General features: G+C 40.2%; 1 protein-coding gene across 3 annotated transcripts in view; it reads right to left on the bottom strand.

Annotated features, from left to right (window-relative positions):
• Window positions 1–18394, bottom strand: part of sf3b3 (splicing factor 3b, subunit 3) — a 112141-nt gene that overhangs the window by 18229 nt on the left and 75518 nt on the right. For all 3 annotated transcript variants that reach the window (XM_034176960.1, XM_034176958.1, XM_034176959.1), the window contains exons 22-24: window positions 7903–8028; window positions 3591–3803; window positions 2939–3037 (exon numbers count right to left, since the gene is read on the bottom strand). In XM_034176960.1, coding sequence (XP_034032851.1) covers window positions 2939–3037; window positions 3591–3803; window positions 7903–8028 — 438 coding nt within the window. The remainder of the gene's footprint in view (window positions 1–2938; window positions 3038–3590; window positions 3804–7902; window positions 8029–18394) is intronic.

Here is an 18394-nt window from a genome sequence, read left to right as displayed (position 1 = left end):
CCCAGACACACAGTGAGAGAGGTTGTGCACACTTTTTTAGTGAATCAAGTTTAACCCACTAATCAAAAAACACCTTTATTGTCCTGATTCTTACTGGACTTTATCAGAGTTTTTCATCTATTTGTCAACAGGGTGCACAGCGGATTTATAATTGCAGCTTCTGAGGAAATCACTGTGGAAAAGCTGCACTCAGCAGCCTCAACAACATCATTGAAGTGGAGCACGAGGCTGTTTTTTAACAGGCTGTGTTTGTGAAGTGCACCCATAGCGGCAGACTGTCCACTCAGATTAAATTAACAAAAATTAAACAAATTAATTTTCAACCTATTACAAGGATTTCGACTAAATTACAACTAAAAATGTGAGAGAAATTGATTTCAGAAGGCTTACAGTGCATCCAGAAAGTATTCACAGTGCTTCATGCTTATGTTACAACCTTATTCCAAAATGGAATTCATTTTCCTCAAAATTCTACTCACAACACTCCATAATGACAACATAAAAAAGCGTTGTTTTGCAAATTTATTAAAAATAAAAACTAAGAAATCCCATGTACATAAGTATTCACACCATTTGTTCAATACTTTGGTGATGCACCTTTGGCGGCAATTACAGCCTCAAGTCCTCTTGAATATGATGTCACAAGCTTGGTGCACCTGTCTTTGAGCAGTCTGCTCATTCCTCTTTGCAGCACCTCTCAAGTTCCATCAGGTTGGATGGGGAGCGTCGGTGCACAGCCATTTTCAGATCTCTCCAGAGATGTTCAATCAGATTCAGGTCTGGGCTCTAGCTGGGCCACTTAAGGCCATCCACAGAGTTGTCCTGAAACCACTCCTTTGATATCTTGGCTGTGTGCTTAGGGCCATTGTCCTGCTGAAAGATGCACTGTCGCCTCAGTCTGAGGTCAAGAGCGCTCTGGAGCAGGTTTTTAATCCAGGATATTTCTGTACATTGCTGCATCCATCGTTCCCTCAATCCTGACTCGTCTCCCAGTTCCTGCTGGTGAAAAACATCCCCACAGCATGATGCTGCCACCACGATTCACTGTAGGGATGGTGCCTGGTTTCCTCCAAACATGATGCCTGACATGCACACCGATTTCAATCTTTGTCTCATCTGACCAGGAAATTTTGTTTCTCTTGGTCTGAGAGTCCTTCGGGTGCCATTTTGTAGGTTGTGAATAGTTATGTACATGTGATTTCTTAGTTTTTTATTTTTAATACATTTTCAGAAAATTTTTTTTTCATGTCATTATGGGGTGTTGAAAGAAATTTTATTTTATCTGTGTTTCTGCTGAAACCTCTTGCTGGCTGGCTGCGGGGGTCCTTTCTGCAGCTTGCAGCCAGCAGTACAGGTGGGCATTAAGCTGACCAACTTTTCAACACATGTCCGCTGATTGGAAATGTTTTATACTAAAAACACTGCAAAGCAGGACAGCAACGTGCAATGTTTGCAAAGCCATTGTACCGAGAGGCGTAAGCAACCTACAATACAGCAAACTAAATCAGCACGAGGATGTTTTAGCCAGGACCAGAAAGACGAAATGAGCCAGGAGGAAGGCTAAGACTGGTCCAGACTGAGTTGCGGAGGTTTGGTGTACAGTAGCGCAGTGTTCTGTAGATTTACATACAGTAGCATAGTGTTGTGTAGACTTGCTTAAAAACTGCGTACTGTCTGCATCTAGTGTTCTATGCCGAAAAAATTAAACATGTTTCATTTCTTGCGTCCTCCTCAGAATACTGCTGTGTAGGGGAGCAAAAACTCAGCGTAGAGCTGCTTAAACTCGGCATAGAGCTGCATAACTTAGCATAGACTTAGCACACACAATTCTATGTTGGCCCCGGTGTGAAAGGGGCTTTATAGTTATTTTTCAGAAAACCTACAAAATAAATTAAATGCACGCTGGCTGGAAGCTTTGCTGGCTGGCTGGCACGCTGGCTGGAAGCTTTGCCACTGAGGTAAATATGCCTCAGTCTTTGATAAATAAATATTTATAAATAAAGACTAAAGTTTCTGACTTAAAAATAATGTCACATATTTGTTTACATGATAATTGGCAATTATCCCATTATAAATTAAATTATCCTTAAAATGGCAACTGAGTTTGAATTACCGTAATTTCTGGACTATAAGCTGCTACTTTTTTCACACGCTTTGAACACTGTGGCTTAAACAATGATGCGGCTAATTTATGGATTTTTAAATGTTTTTTCATAAGTTGAAATATGTCAATTGATGCTGTCCATTAATAGGCTGAAAGCTGTGGTTGTCATGCAGCGTAAATTCACGCTCACAATATATAGTCTTACTGGATTCATCAACACGTCCTGAAGAAAACAACATCTGAAAATACTTTAATTCCTTGTAGTGGCTGAAGAAAGGTCCCTCTGGTGCTTTGCGCTACAGTTGCGCCTCCATCAGATCAGTCAGCGGCGCCTTCTCTGCCCCCAGCCCCCACCTCATTAACGTCTCATTTACCACAGACACCAGGTGATCCTGGCTGTACGTGATGACTATCTCATGATCCACACAGAAGAAAAAAAAAAAAGTTAAAATTACTCAGTTCTCCAAGTGGAGCAGAGACGCCGCACGACACCACACGCAGGCTGAGTGACATGCTTGTCAGAAAACAGCATTTATGGTACGTATTTGATTAAAAGTTAAAAAAATCTTCCTAACGTCTTTCTGTGTAAATATCTCATGTTACAATGTGGACATCTGCGGCTTATAGACCAGCAAGTACAATTTCCTTCTTCCTTTTTAAAATTGGCTTATATTCAGGTGCACTCTATAGTCGGGAAATTACGGTATAGCAATACTGGACTTTAAATATCGATTATCAAAATATCGGAAAATCATGAGTATCGATCACCCCCAACAGTTTCATAGTTTCAGGAGTGTATACTGGTATGTAAAATAATGGTAAAAGATGTTTTACCTTTTGTGATGCCCCATTAAGGAGACCTCTGTCCCATAAAGCCTTGTTTCCTGTGGGGTCCTCATCAACGTCATCACTGGTGTTGGGGGGAAGACGCACCTGTGGGGAATCAAGCGGAAAATAAAGAGGTGTGTTCGCTTAGTGTTGGGTGGACCATATGACCTAAAAGGTATTTTTCACTTTTTGGACAGTGACAGCATTATGTCACAGTATTACTAGGTATTTCCACTACCAATGTCTCCATCATTTACTTTTATCAAATGTGAGCTCTATGATCACCAGTTATGTGCACACCTGTCTATAAGAATATGCATTTAACAGGTGTTTGATTCGTATGAAGCTCAGCAGCAAGAGAGAGGATAGTAAACAGAGCATCATCAAAGCCTCAGCACTGTTGTGCTGATTCGAGCTGCAGTTGCACCAAAATGATTAATGGAGATTTGGTCTTCTTTTTTATTATTTCATTAGTGTTACATTTTGCTGCTGTCAATAAAATATTTCTGGCATGGTGACAATGACACTTTTTGTGAATATCCTGAAATAATATTCCATAAACAGGCAACTGTACAAGTCAAAAGTCATGCTGCTAATTTATTCTTTCCACACAAATATGATATTATCACAGCCAAGGCAACCCCATTTCCCCACTTACAATGCTAATATTTCCAAACTTGTCAGCAGTGGCCATGGTGTCATAGTCCAAAAGGCATGTGCATGTCACCCAGCGGGGATACGTGTCATCAGCAAAAATGATTAGCTGATTTTCGTTGCGTCTGTAACGAACCCAGAACAGACTCTCCTGAACATCAGACACGATCACGCGCTGGCCAATGGTATGAATGCCAGTCACCAGGTTAGGAATGTGCTAGAAAAGAGAAAAGAGTGTTAATGTACACTTGTGTACACTAGTGTCCACAACATGACTGCTGATGTACACAAAAACAGCGAAGCGACATTCTACAAAGTAAAGGCCAGGACACAGTCCATGTGATATTTGTCACACCAGAGAAAAAGCCTTGAAATAATTGTTTCAGACAGTCTGCAGAAAGGTGGAATAAAACAACTTGTCCTCATGTATAGATCACAAAAGAAAAAACTAGCAGAGGTTCTGAAGTTTTGTTGCCATCATGTTTAATTCCTCAACTGTGGAAGAAATAGGTGAATAAATTAAATAGGGATGAAAGTGGTGAAACACACAAAAAAGCTATAACCCCAAATTATCCCCCCCAAATATTTTTGAATTCTAGAAACTAAAATGCAATTTGGGGCTATTCCAGACAAAAAACTGCAGAGTGCAGAAAATCACTAGTAGTATTTTGCCCTTACTAGAATGCAGCAGTTTTCTATCTTGGCAGATAGTTCTGGAGAAAATGCTGGAGGAAATCAATGAAGAAATGAACAAACTGAAAATATGGTTTGACCGAAACAAATTGTCATTAAACTTAAATAAAACAAAACTAATGTTATTTGGGAACTGTAGAACCAATGAGCAAGTACAAATACAGATAGATGAGGTGTAAATTGAAAGGGTTAATGAAAATAAATTCCTTGGGGCAATAATAATAGATGAGAAAATTAGCTGGAAACCAAATATCAAATAAAAACAAACCAAATTATCAAGTATTTCAGTGTTTAAAAAAAAGCAAAAAAATGTTCTGGATCACAAACATGGAGCTGTATATGAGAACTAGAGAGCGCAGTCCCAATGCTGCACACTAAACGAAAACGTCCCTTCATGGACAGCGAGTCAGCGATATGACGTCTCCCAACCGGGCAAAATATTGATGAAGTACCCGGATGTTAACGCATTTTCAACGGAGTCGTGACTGAACACACTCAGAAAAATGTTTGCAAAATACATGTTTAAAATGCCATTTTGACCTGGATATCGAGCCAGTAAAATTTAATTACATTAAATTATGTCAGGAAAGTATTAAACTTACTCTGACACACACACATTCCCAAATATTAGTGTTGAAAGTTACACTGATCTGCGCTGTTCAAGATGCTGACCTGAGGCGTCCTGCTGCAGCTGCTGCGTTCACGCAGCGCGGCTCCTAAAACCATTACAATACATTTATATATATATATATATTATATTTTTACACAATTATCCTTTATTGACCGAGTTTCATTCATGAAGTCAGCGGTGTGGGTACACATCTCTATGTGTGGGTGTGACTGTGAGCGGCACAGCGCGGGTCATTATAATCTCATTATTTTAAGGTGCAAATAAAAAAAATAAAAAAAAATCCCCAGTCTTGTTGAACAATTTTAATCGCTAACGACAAGTATTTTAACTAGATATTGGTCTAGCAGTGGAAAATATCAACTAGACATAAGTGAAGAGTTAATGGTCCGTGTCATCGGGCGACACAGGTACGGCACGAGACATACAGCTGTTTATCATCCAAATATCACGGACAAAGTGACAAGAATAACCAAAACCACTTACTTATGGAGGAAAATATTGTCTCCCTTGTTCCTCCGTTTGTGGCTTTGCCAACATGCGCAGCTTTCCGGCATATTCCACCTGTTTCTTGAACTTCTATGCACGGCAAATCACAAACTTACCCGGAATTAAAATGGCGATCATGCCTCCTTGTCGGCACATGGCTCAGCGCTACGGCGCTCTCTAGTTCTCATATACAGCTCCATGATCACAAATCACTTATTTCTTTTATTATGTTCAAAATAAACCTTCAAATAAATAGTTCAACAGTAAACATCCAGGAGTCACCAGGTAGTTTTGAGATGCTCACTGTGAATATCACTGTGAAACTACAATATAAAATGAAAAAAACCAAAACATTACAGTTTGTAATGCATTTGACTCTTTTACGTCAACAAATGCTGAGTCATTAATTATTATACTGAACACAAATGCACATAAAGTGCTGAGAGGCGACAGCTTAATGCTAACTTTAACATTGAAAATGCCATAGGCATGCTAACCCGTTAGCATCGCTCCCTTTTTTAAGTTATAAAATATACCTATGAACTGTTTCAGAAAACCATAACAGGTCAGTTTAACATAAAAACGTAAATATTACATTAGAACAGTGTTCTACAGATCACACGCCATCTCAGAAATATTCAAAACTGCTCTTATGTTGCTACGTAGGACTAAGTCTGTGTCTGCTGTTGTGGCTCCAAGGTGAAAGCAAAACAAATATTTCCACTGATGTAAAACTTGTGCTCCTGTTTGGGCAAAAATATAGTTTATGAGGAAAAAATTTAAAATAAAAGTGCCTAAATGAGAGCCTCAATGTATGTGTGTTTTTTTAAATATTGTATTTTCCAGAGCATACGTCGCTTTTTTTTTTCCACTACCGGGGGGGGGGGGCCCTGTAGCTTATGCTCCAGTGCGACTTATCTACCAAAAATTCACATGTTTGTTATTACTAATAATAATTATGACTGTTATATAGAACTTCGCCAAGAGTCAAAGCAATAAACAAAATAAACTCCAAAAATAAAACAATAAATGCCAGTAATAAAAAATGCAAATTAAAAAGCTCATATCACAGAAAAAGGTGCGACTTATATATGGTGTTTTCCACTTCAAGAGGCATTTTTTGACAGATGTGGCTTATACTAAAATTAAATTATTAAAATAAGGTACCCGACACAACAAACTAAATAACAAGAAACTGGGTATAAATTTATTTTAAATAAGGCTAAGTAATCTACAGTGCCTTACACTGCAGTGTGTTTGACCTATGAGTCGCATGATGTGATGTCATTAGACTAAATGGGCTAAAAAGAAAACATCTGCAAAGCACTATTAGATGACAACCAGGAGAACTTTTAAACAGAGTAAGAATGGTTGATCGCCAGCTGAGTTCCAGTCGATCGCTTGACACTGGTGCTGTAACGGACAGTGTTGCTAGAATGGATTGATGCAGAAGGTGGCAGCATGCACCAATAAGGATGTCGGCTGCCATTAAACATGATACAAGAAGAGCTTCTTCTTTGTCTTCTATGGTGCAGGATGCAGAGGAGAAAAACATTAAAATGAGGAAAAAAGTTTTTGAAGCAACATAACAGCTTAAAGAACCGGAATAAGTTACACTGTGGACAAAAACGGTATGTAAACAGTTCAAAAGTCAGTATTTTTATGAATTTATTTTTCGTGCATTTGTTGTGTGAAGGCAAATAGTGAGCCGTTAGTTCAGTTAAAGTGTGAATCTTAATTCTGTGATTTACTGCTTCTGTCAAAGATGATGACTGTTTGAGATTTTATTTTATTTTTTGTACGTTCATTTTGTGTAATGTTTACAAAAGTGACACGGGTGAGCCGTTTCTGTAACAGTTTATAAATATAATACAGAGATATACTGTGATTTCCTGCTTTTGATAAAGACGACAGTGTTTGTGGTTTTATTTTATTTTATTTATTTTTTCATTATTCCATGTGCAGCTGGAGGACTGCTGCACACAGACATTAGGTGGTTCAGCAGAGGTAAATTTCCAGAACGGTTTAATGAATTACTGCCCAAAATTAAAAAACTCTGAAACGTTCAAACCATGCTGAATATGCAGTTTTTGGATTGAGCCTTACTTATTTCTTGCCTCCTCTCAGTGCCATTAGGTCCCACTAAGGTAGGAAACAACTTTTCCAACTTTAATTAGGCATTGTGTAATTTGAGTTGTTCGTTGTTGTGTTAATACAGGTCAGTCCTAAGCCTACTTGTGCTTATTCTTTGCACATTTACTTCAATAATGCATTATTATTGTTAAAACTTTATCTATGTGCCAGGAAATTGTGTTATTATATTGGTGCACAATAAATTGCGGCTACGCTATGGCGTTCGATATGGCTTGGTAGATCTTGATACACTGTCAACTTTAAAAGTAGATCTGGGCTCAAAAAAGGTTGGGCACCCCTGGAATAAGACATCTGCAAATATCAACCTCAACCTAACAACAAATGACCTATTTGTGTGTTGGTCTGTTGCTACCTTGTTCTCACACTTGCGCAGCAGCTTCTTTTTACCAAGGTCGTATATTCGTAGAAGTTTCCCAACTCCCACCAGGACACGTCCTTGGAATGGAGCAATGGCCAATGGCACGTCTTCAACTGGTGTCTGCCAAACAAAAGGAAAAAATTAAAACAGTTTGCACTACATGAGCTTCATTAACACATTGATGTGAAAATTAAACTGCTTTGATGCTCTCATGTCTAGTAAGACTCTAGCTCATGGGATTTATTAGGCCAAGAAACCCGTAAAGTAAAAGATATCTGTGATAATATTTTCTGATGGGGATGACGGGAACACATTTTGGACATAAAGAAAATGCCTGCCAGGACAGAAAAGAAAAATGGGATATTAGCCTAAAAACCTTATGTCTCCTGTCGCTCAGTGATTGAGATGTCCTTTTTCAGAAGGTCCACATGTGCACTCCATGGATGGTGCTTTACTGAAAGTGCATGAGTATACAATGGGCAGTTAGTTTTGGCAGTTCAGTTTGGTACGGGGATGGGGTCTATGCGCTAAGTCCACAGTTACAATGAAGCAGTAAACTTAGCTGGCCTCAGATGAGGCCCTCTCAGAAGAAGAAAAAGTTGCAGTTCCTTGACTGGCCACTTGAGGCTGGCCCCAAAGGCTCCCATTCAAGCTCACATTAAAACATCCAACTTTAGAGCAGAAATAAACATGTTTACAGCCTGGTATAAAAATGGTTTTGGTGTCTATCAGGGATTTTCAAAGTGTGGGAGAGTGAGCCCCACCTCAGAGAACAAATAAATACGCCAGTCAACACACATACACACAATTTCAACATCTTTATGTGTTTCTTTTTATTCTTTTACACATCTTAAACACATTTTAAAAGTATTTGTGCATTTTTAAGGAACTGTCTATGCCAGGGGTATGGGCAGCGAGGGCCAAGACACTGAAGGTTTTCCCTGAAAACCAATGACCTCAGCAGGTGGGTTTGCTTAAGAGCTTCTCCCCTGAGCATAAATATCTGATCACTAATAAAATAATTGTCACTAATAATAATTGTCAATAATTATCACTCCGTCGTGTTGCTTTGGATGATAAAACTGCACCATGTAGTGCAACTACAGTAAAACTTGTATATAATGGATTCAGGTGGACCAGCGAATTTTGTCTGTTATATTCGAAATCTGTGATATTCAACGAGCTCCACACTTCTTTATCGCAATCATCAACCTCCAAACCAACAACATGGTACGTACAATTTTCCTTCATGAATTGCGGGTCATCTGAGTGGCTTTTCCAACTACATGTTGCAAAGTTGGTCATATCTGCGGAATTTTCTGCCAACCATATCTGATCCATGATCGAAATGTAATCAGTGGGCGCACTGCAAAAACTTTTAAAATATGATGGCAGGGGAAGGAGAGAAAATGTAAAGATGATAAATCACAGCCCTTGCGGTCTCAATCTTTTAGCAGGTGCATGTCACGGGGAGGGTTCACAGCTACACAGAAGGCTAAGATCTAAAGCTGTGTGGTTTGCCACACCCAGGGATATGTGTGAAACTTGACACCATATTACAATGCAGGCAGCAAGCAGCAGTTTGTTAATAATCACTGGCCTTGATTACGCCCTGCCTCGTTTAGGTGCCAGGTCTGAGCACGGTCTGAAGGGACAAAAAAAAAAAAAAAAAAAAAAAAAAGGCGGGCTTTTTAAATCAAGGAAATATGGTACCAACTTTCCTGAAATTGGTGTCAGTGCTGAACTTCACTTCATACCTCTGTTACTGGGAATATCCAGACTGATCTGTACATGTGAGGGGTTTTTAATGAAAATGCATTGCGATTGGACAGGATGTTACGTCTGATGCGAGCGAAAATCCATTATATATGGTATTTATTTTAAATTTTAATTTAAAACTATACAACACTGGGACTTTCGCTTTTGTCCGGTGAGTGCGAATATCCGGTTTATACGATGACGGTTTAGGAGAGTTTTACTGTATACCAGTGTCTCCCAAAGTGGGGTCCGGGGCCCCCTGGGGGGCTGCGAGAGATCAAGCAGATACCAGATACACTGATTATATTTATTTATTGTCATGAAATGTACTGGTCTAACTTATTTTATGAAACAACTTTTGAGTCCCATTCAGCCTCTTTACAAAAACACACAGACACAAAAGATTTAAAAAATGTAAAAAATATAAATATAAAATATATATTTTTTACATTTTTAAATATATTTTTTGAACTATTTAACATTTTGAAAGTTCAGAGCTTGTTTATTTTACTTTGTAAATTTGGGAAAAATGCAACACAAAAGTTAGGTGTACATGAGAATATCCTGTATCACGTATCACTGGTGCAATTACTGAGTGGGCCGCACAGGCGAGTCAGATTTTTAAGGGGGCTGTGGCGCTTCCGACTTTGGGAAGTCCTGCTGTATACCGTTTCTCAAATTAAAGTCAGGTGAAAATTTGTGCAGTTTATGCATAGTTTACAACATGTACATCTCAGAAACTGGAGGAAAACTTTTGTTTTGTTTTAATTAGATGATAACAATTTGAAAATTTTAAACTTGAACTGACATGTACATACAGCTGTTGACATCAAGTGAGTCTGTATTTTACCAGTGTATGGACCTTTACTTTCAGACAGAAGTGTCTTTAACCTCTCTCTTTCCCTTTTTTAAAAATAAAATAAAATCAGTTGACATGACTATGTTGATCACATTGTTTTGGGGGAAATGAACCAAAACCCAAGCCAATTTACAGCCAGAGGCCTTAGAAAAAGCTCCTTATGTGGCCCACAATCACTTTGATCAACATTTTCAAAAACCACACTGCCATGGACTCCAGGATAAAAAAGGCGATAAGAAGCACAGTGAAATGAAGCACTCATCTTAAAAATAAACTGCTAGAAAATATGTAGTGCCCTGGAGTTAAGGTTATTTTCAATAATGTTGCCTTTGTTTTAAAGTACAGCAAATTTCCACATGACGTCAGCACTCTTTGCCCTTTTGCCTCGAACCATTTGGGTGATTGTTTTCTCATGTACAGTGGTATCTGATACTTTGTGAACCCTTGAGCTGCTACACGTCTTCATTTTGAAATTACACACACGTTATGTATAGGTGAGGTTCTGTATATAAAAATTTTAGGCGGGAGATAAAGTAAATTTCCAGTATTGTTATACTAAAACTAGTTAATACTATTTAATACGAAATAAATATTAGCCCATATTGATTTAACTGCATAGCAAAGCCTATTAAATAATAACGATGGTAATAGTTTCCTCATAACCCCCACCTGACAAAGTGTGTGATGGTGAGCTCTTCTAAGAAAAGAAAAGAAAAAAAAACCAACAACAAAAAAATGGCCCAAACTGTCTGGTGCCTGGCCGAGGGGGGGGGGGCTGAAAATCAGGACCAAGAAAAGACGTACAGTAAAAATAATATGATGAATGTGGCTGATACAGGCGGTAAAGCAAAGCACATTTCGGTGGACCGCCTCAAGCCAGCCCACCTGGATCTGAACAGACCCACCGGGCTTGCACACCTTCTTCCATGGGGGCACCCTCCTTCTTTGTCCAGGCACCTGGGGGAGACCTAGGGTTTCCTTACTGAGAGCCTTATGCCATGGTGCCTCTGATGCGCCGGTGCAGAGGAGTCATTGCAGCTATAAACATTTGTTATTTTCGTTTATGGTGAATTCTTTGTATGTATTCACCACACACTGGTGTTAGGCCATCAAAGGCTCCATTAAATTTTGGAGATGATATGGATCCAGATTCTGGATCAGGATTTCACTTTAGACTTTTAAGGATTACATCAAAATTACTTCATGAATTCGTCATCACAATGTAAAACCAAGATCAGGAAGACACTATTTTGTTTCAGTTTGTGAATTAAATATCAGATTGCAACATCTTGATCAACCGGACCATTCTCCATGCAGCAGTGTCTATACATTGCATTTGTGTGTGTGGGAGTGTGTGTATCTGTGGGGGCATTAAAAATCTTGCCCATGGCGCCAATTTGGTTAGGGCTGGCACTGATCTTAACATGGCAAATGAAATAAAAACAAACAAGAGTGCTCTGACAGCACAATATCTCTCGCTAGCAAATGCTTCTTTGGTAAAAGTGCTTGCTACATTCTGTTAGCATTTCGAGGTACGAGGTCTGTCAATAAAGTAACGGTCCTTTTTATTTTTTTCAAAAACTATATGGATTTCATTCATGTTTTTACGTCAGACATGCTTGAACCCTCGTGCGCATGCGTGAGTTTTTCCACGCCTGTCGGTGACGTCATTCGCCTGTGAGCACGCCTTGGGAAGGAGTGGTCTCGCCACCTCGTCGGATTTTCATTGTCTGGAAATGGCGGAATGAAAAGGACTTTTTTTCCATCAGAATTTTTTCAGAAGCTGTTAGAGACTGGCACCTGGAAACCATTCGAAAAATTTATCTGGCTTTCTGTGAAAATTTTACGGGCTTGACAGAGAATAAGGTTTGTTACTACAGCTTTAAGGACCCCTTTAAGGATGCTCGGCGCACTGCGCTCCGAGCTGCGACGACGCGGCACAAGCCACCGGACCATTTCTAAATGGATGGCTCTGTGGATACGAGACCGTCGTGTGCTCTTTCTCTGGTTATCACAAGAGCTGGACATCAGCCATTTTCCGGCAGATTTCACTTTTAACAAGAGATTTTGTCATGGAAAGCCACGCGGAGGCTTCGCGCATAAAGACCGATTCGCTTTGGAAGCGAGACAAAGGAACACCTCCGTTTCGGCGTGTCAGAGGAGAAGTTTGGACATGTCCAGCTCTCCACAATTTCACTGATACTTACTGGACTGGTAAGCATTGAAAGCCGAGATAGACATGTCCAAACTTGTCCTCTGACACTGTTATGATTATTTATTAGAAAGTGGAAGAAACTCAAGATGACTGTCAATCTCCCTCGGTCTGGGATTCCATGTAAGATCTCACTTTGTGGGGTAAGGATGATTCTGAGAAAGCTCAGAACTACACAGGAGGACCTGGTCAATGACCTGAAGAGAGCTGGGACCACAGTCACAAAGCTTACATTCGTAACACATGATGCTGTCATGGTTTAAAATCCTGCAGGGCAGCAAGGTCCCCCCGCTCAAGCCAGCACATGTCCAGGCCCGTTTGAAGTTCATCAGCGACCATCTGGATGATCCAGAGGAGGCATGGGAGAAGGTCATGTGGACAGATGAGGCCAAAATAGAGCTTTTTGGAATTAACTCCACTTACCATGTTTAGAGGAGAACAAGCCCAAGAAAACCATCCCAACTGTGAAGCATGGGGGGTGGAAACATCATACTCTGGAGATGCTCTTCTGCAAAGGGGACAGGATGACTGCACCGTATTGAAGGGAGGACGGATGGGGTCATATATTGCGAGATTTTGGCAAACAACCTCCTTCCCTCAGTAACAGCATTGAAGATGGGTCATAGCTGGGTCTTCCAGCATGACAATGACCCCAAACACACAGCCAGGGCAACTAAGGAGGGGCTCCGTAAGAAGCATTTCAAGGTCCTGGAGTGGCCTGGCCAGTCTCCAGACCTGAACTCAACAGAAAATCTTTGGAGGGAGCCAAAACTCCAAACCTGAAAGATTTGGAGATCTGTATGGAGGAGTGGACCAGAATCCCTGCTGCAGTGTGTGCAAACCTGGTGAAAAACAACAGGAAACATTTGACCTCTGAAATTGCAAACAAAGGCTACTGTACCAAATATTAACACTGATTTTCACAGTTGTTGAAATACTTATTTATAGCAGTAACATACAAATAAATCATAAAAAAAAAAAAAAATATCATACATTGTGATTTCCGTATTATTTTTTTTAGATTATGTCTCTCACAGTGGACATGCACCTGAGATGAAAATTTCAGACCCCTCCGTGATTTCTAAGTGGGAGAACTTGCAAAATTGCAGGGTGTTCAAATACTTATTTTCCTCACTGTATATATATGTTTACATTGTCAAAGCAAGTGTTGCAGTAAAAAATAAAAATGAAGTCCTTTCTCTCCCTCTGTCTGTCTCTAAATTGACAAACGTGCATCTACATTGTCAAAGCAAGTGTTGAGCAAAAAAAAAAAGAGTCCTCTCCCTCTCTCTCTCACTCCCCCTCTCGTAGTTTTCCTACTAACAGCAAACGTGTTACTTTTTGGAAACACAAAGCCTTTCAACTGTAAAATAAACCATAAATTTCTAAATGTATTATCAGTGAGGCTCACAAGGGGGACTGCGGATTAATACTGAAGGATTCTGATGGAGTTTTTTCACATTTGGCGTACAGAAACAAACTCTGCTCCGCTCTTGTGCTTTGAGCTGCTGTTTCACTGCCTCGGGACGCCAAAGCAGCAGATTTTTTTTTCAGCACACATTTCTAGTTATTTTTTCGGAAAATCCATCCTCGGCGGCACAGACCATTTGAACCTGAGAGCCGCTACCCAGCTAAATTTGCTGCTTCCCGTGCCTTAAAACCTTCGGCTGTGGTGCGAAGAAACAGCTCGGCTTCAGCTCAGAAACCTCCCCCTCCCCCTTGCCGAGCAGTAAACAGAGCAAAGAGCAAGCAGCAGTTGAGAGGTTGCACCGATGTGGTTTCTCTCCAGTATTGGAAAACACCGCAGGTTGGATCTGTATTTTCCGATACTTGAATTACCTTGGTATCGGAACCTGATACAGATATTGGATCAGATAGGCCACAGCCCTAGACAACGGTTCTTAAAAATATATTAGTCAGGTTGCAAACAATTGGTGGTCATTAATGAGTTGAGATTTGACTTGGGACTTGCTGATTCATGACTTGAGAGTGACTTGATTGTGACTTCGTCCCACCTCTGTGTGCAATAAGAGAGAGAGAAAAAATGTCCTGTCCGCAGACTTAACATTTCACAGACCACCTGGGCCTACGGTTTGGCAAAGCTCCAAAACTCTAGACAACAGTTCTTAAAAATATATTAGTCAGGTTGCAAACAATTGGTGGTCATTAATGAGTTGAGATTTGACTTGGGACTTGCTGATTCATGACTTGAAAGTGACTTGATTGTGACTTCGTCCCACCTCTGTGTGCAATGAGAGAGAGAAAAATGTCCTGTCCGCAGACTTAAGATTTCACAGACCACCTGGGTCTATGGTTTGGCAAAGCTCCAAAACTCTTGATGTGAAAAAATAATTACTCGGGAAAACAGAGCGAGAGGAAACACCCTAAACTTAAAAATCTGCATGATGGCACAGCGACATTGTGCCACTGCTTAAGGAGAGCCCTGCCACTATTGATATTGTTTAAAAACACAAAAGTACTTTCTATCCAATTACTCAATCGATAAAATAAAAGATAGAATACTCAATTCCAAAAATATTTGATAGCTGCAGCCCTAGTTGCTGCATTCATCTTTCCCTCCATCTTGACTAGTCTCCTGGTTCCTGCTGGTGAAAAACAAACACAAAATGCTGCCACCACCATGCTTCACTGTAGGGCTGGTGCCTAGTTTCCTCCAAATATGACAGGTGGCATTCACACCAATTTCAATCTTTGTCTCATCTGACCAGGAAATTTTATTTCTCTTGGTCTGAGAGCCCTTCAGGTGCCTTTTGCCAAAGTCCAGGTGGGCTACCATATGCCTTTTACTAAGGAGAAGCTTCTGTTTAACCACTCTACCATACAAGCCTGAATGGTGGATTGCTGCAGAGACAGTTGTCCTTCTGGAAAGTTCTCCTCTCTCCACAGAGGAATGCTGAAGCTCTAACAGTGACCATAGAGTTCTTGGTCACTTCCCTGATCACTCAGTTTAGATGGGCAGCCAGCTTGAGTCTTGAGTCTTACGTTTACAGATGGGACCTTCAAAGCAGCAGAAATGTTTATGTACCCTTCCCCAGATTTGTGCCTTGAGACAATCCTGTCTCGGAGGTCTACAGACAATCACTTTGACTTCATGGTTGGTTTGTGCTAGGGATGGGGCTGCTCCCTTGTTTTCACTCAGAGTCACCACAGCAAATCCGAGGTGAATCTGCATGCTGATTTGGCACAGCTTTTACACCAGATGCCCTTCTTGATGCAACTCCACATTACATGGAAAAATGGGCAGGGGTGGAGTTTGAAAAGGAAACCTTCTGCACTGAAACCAAATGCAATAACCACTTGGCCACCACTGCACTGCACTGTTTACCCCAAAATAATGAACTACATTTAATGCTCAAGGGGGAAAAAATAATGCAAAACAATCAAGGCTAGAAACCAATTTCACACAACTGAGCAGATGCATCATCCATCAGCAGTTTCAGACCTGCACTTACAGTACAACTGCTGCCATCTATTGGCAGGAAAAATAATGCACATCAACATCAATGCCTACAAGCAAGAAACCTCAGCAACATTTTCACACAGCATACAGACAGTGAACATACACATAGACTGTGTGTGTGTACTGTATGTTTTGGTGACTTATTGGTGTATACTGACCAAATGGAGTCACACAATTTAAGTGCATAATATTCGCAAGAACTAAAAACATTTTCCACTTGCAGCCTTGTTTCTTCAATTCAACGTGTCCAAAGCAAATGAGTCCATGCACATTTTGCTCAAAGCATTGAATTAAATGCTTTTTTCCCCTGTTGTTCTGATAAAATTAACAGGGATTAAAGCAAAAGAAAAAAAAAAAAAAATCTTCTGACTGAATTATTTTCCACGGCCAAATCATAAGCTGTTCACCATCTACATTTTTATAGGATCAGTTTTGCGATCACGACCTTGAGTTTAAGGTAAAACAAGGTGGAGACCATGAACAAAACAGCAAATTGTTCTCCTGCTGAACAAAATTACATTTCAGTCACTAACCATTGCTGCTCTTTTGTAATGCAGCCATCATGTTATAAAAGTCTTTAGCTTACATAATATTTAAATATTTTAGGATAAACCCTGACGGCTTTTCTAGAGCTTTTACTTCATTGCTTTTTTATCAATCTGTGGTGGTCAGTGCTGTATTGTTTGCTGTTGTGTTTTGGGGAACAGCATGTCTATCAGGGACAGCAACAGACTGGACAAATTTGTCAGGAAGTGCGTGTCAGTGATGGGGAGGGAGGCGGTCTCTGTGGGTGAACTGGTGGAGAGCAGGATGAGGTGTATTATGAACTCTATTATTAACAACAAATCTCATCCTCTGCAAGACACAGTGGTTGCTCAGAAAAGTAACCGCAGTGACAGACTCCTCTCCATGAGACGCAGGACTGAGAGGTATAGAAGATCATTTGTCCCGGCTGCCACAAGACTGTTTAACGCCTCTTGTTAATGCATTTTTACTTCTTATATATTTGGCTTATTTAGTGGTATTTTATTGAATGGATGAATTGTGTATGCATGAATGCTTTCAGGCAAATGAATTTGCCCTTAAAGGGGATGAATAAAGTATTTATTTATCTATTCAACGCCAATTGAAATCTCAGGCCTGTAGCCAGAATGTGAATGGGGGGGTCTTTTTTGGTGAAGGTGGACCTTTGTCAGCAGGGGGTTCTTTTGCACATTTTCACCTTTTCTTTGCCTTTTACCAAAATTGATATCGCAACCTACATCTTTGTTTGATAAGATTACTAACCACGGTGATCATTTTCATATTTTTGGCTTCACTCATCATCACTGACCTGATTTTAAAGATAGAACCCCAAACAGACCCATTTACATTACATGTAAAAAACACACACACACACACAAAAAAAAACCACACAAAAAATAAACACAAAAAAAATTTTTTTGGCTCATCAATTAAACTTAGCCCACAACTATAGCAAAAGTAAAATGTATTATTATTATTACTACTAGTAGCAATAGCATGAAAAATGTCTTGTCAAACATAGACCTTTAATCAAGAGGGTGCTGGGGAGCCACGCTCCCCGCCACTTACACACACACAATGCCCTCTTTCGTCGGGATTCACCCCCGTTTGCAGTCTATGAGCAGGAACAATCAACAATTTGTGTATTTATGTGAAATGTATGACCTGATTGAGAGGTAAGAAGGTTTAATGAGTGCTTTAGGTCATACCATCCAAAGGGAAAGATTTTGGCCATAGTTTGGAAATAAGTTAGTGTTTGATGTTAATGCGTCGTGGGTCATAGTTTATGGCCCAGTCACACGGCACGACGATTCCTGAACGAAGGGGAAAAGAAAAAAAAAGTCACAACTCATTGAGAAAAGGTGGACGAAAGAGCTTTATCACCGAATAGCCTGCGAAGCAAGAGCGCAAAAAAGACGAAAGAGGAAATTAAAACCGAAGCTAATGATCTCGACGCTTTAAATGAAACGCGCCTGGAGCCACAGCTGCAGCAGTGTGTGTCTGAACCTCTGAGTTCCAGGACTCGGTGCTGGGACAGAGCTCATAGCGCCTGAGTCCTGGAAAAACTACAACCAGAAGCTGTGGAGATCTGTGTGCACATCGGTGGACCACCTGCTCTGGTTCCTCGTCCAGAACAAAAGAGGGATCATCT

This window comes from Thalassophryne amazonica, chromosome 8, assembly GCF_902500255.1.
Source record: "Thalassophryne amazonica chromosome 8, fThaAma1.1, whole genome shotgun sequence".
NCBI lineage: Eukaryota > Metazoa > Chordata > Actinopteri > Batrachoidiformes > Batrachoididae > Thalassophryne > Thalassophryne amazonica.
Note: the sequence above shows the minus strand (reverse complement) of the source record. Positions and strands in the feature narration are given on the sequence as shown.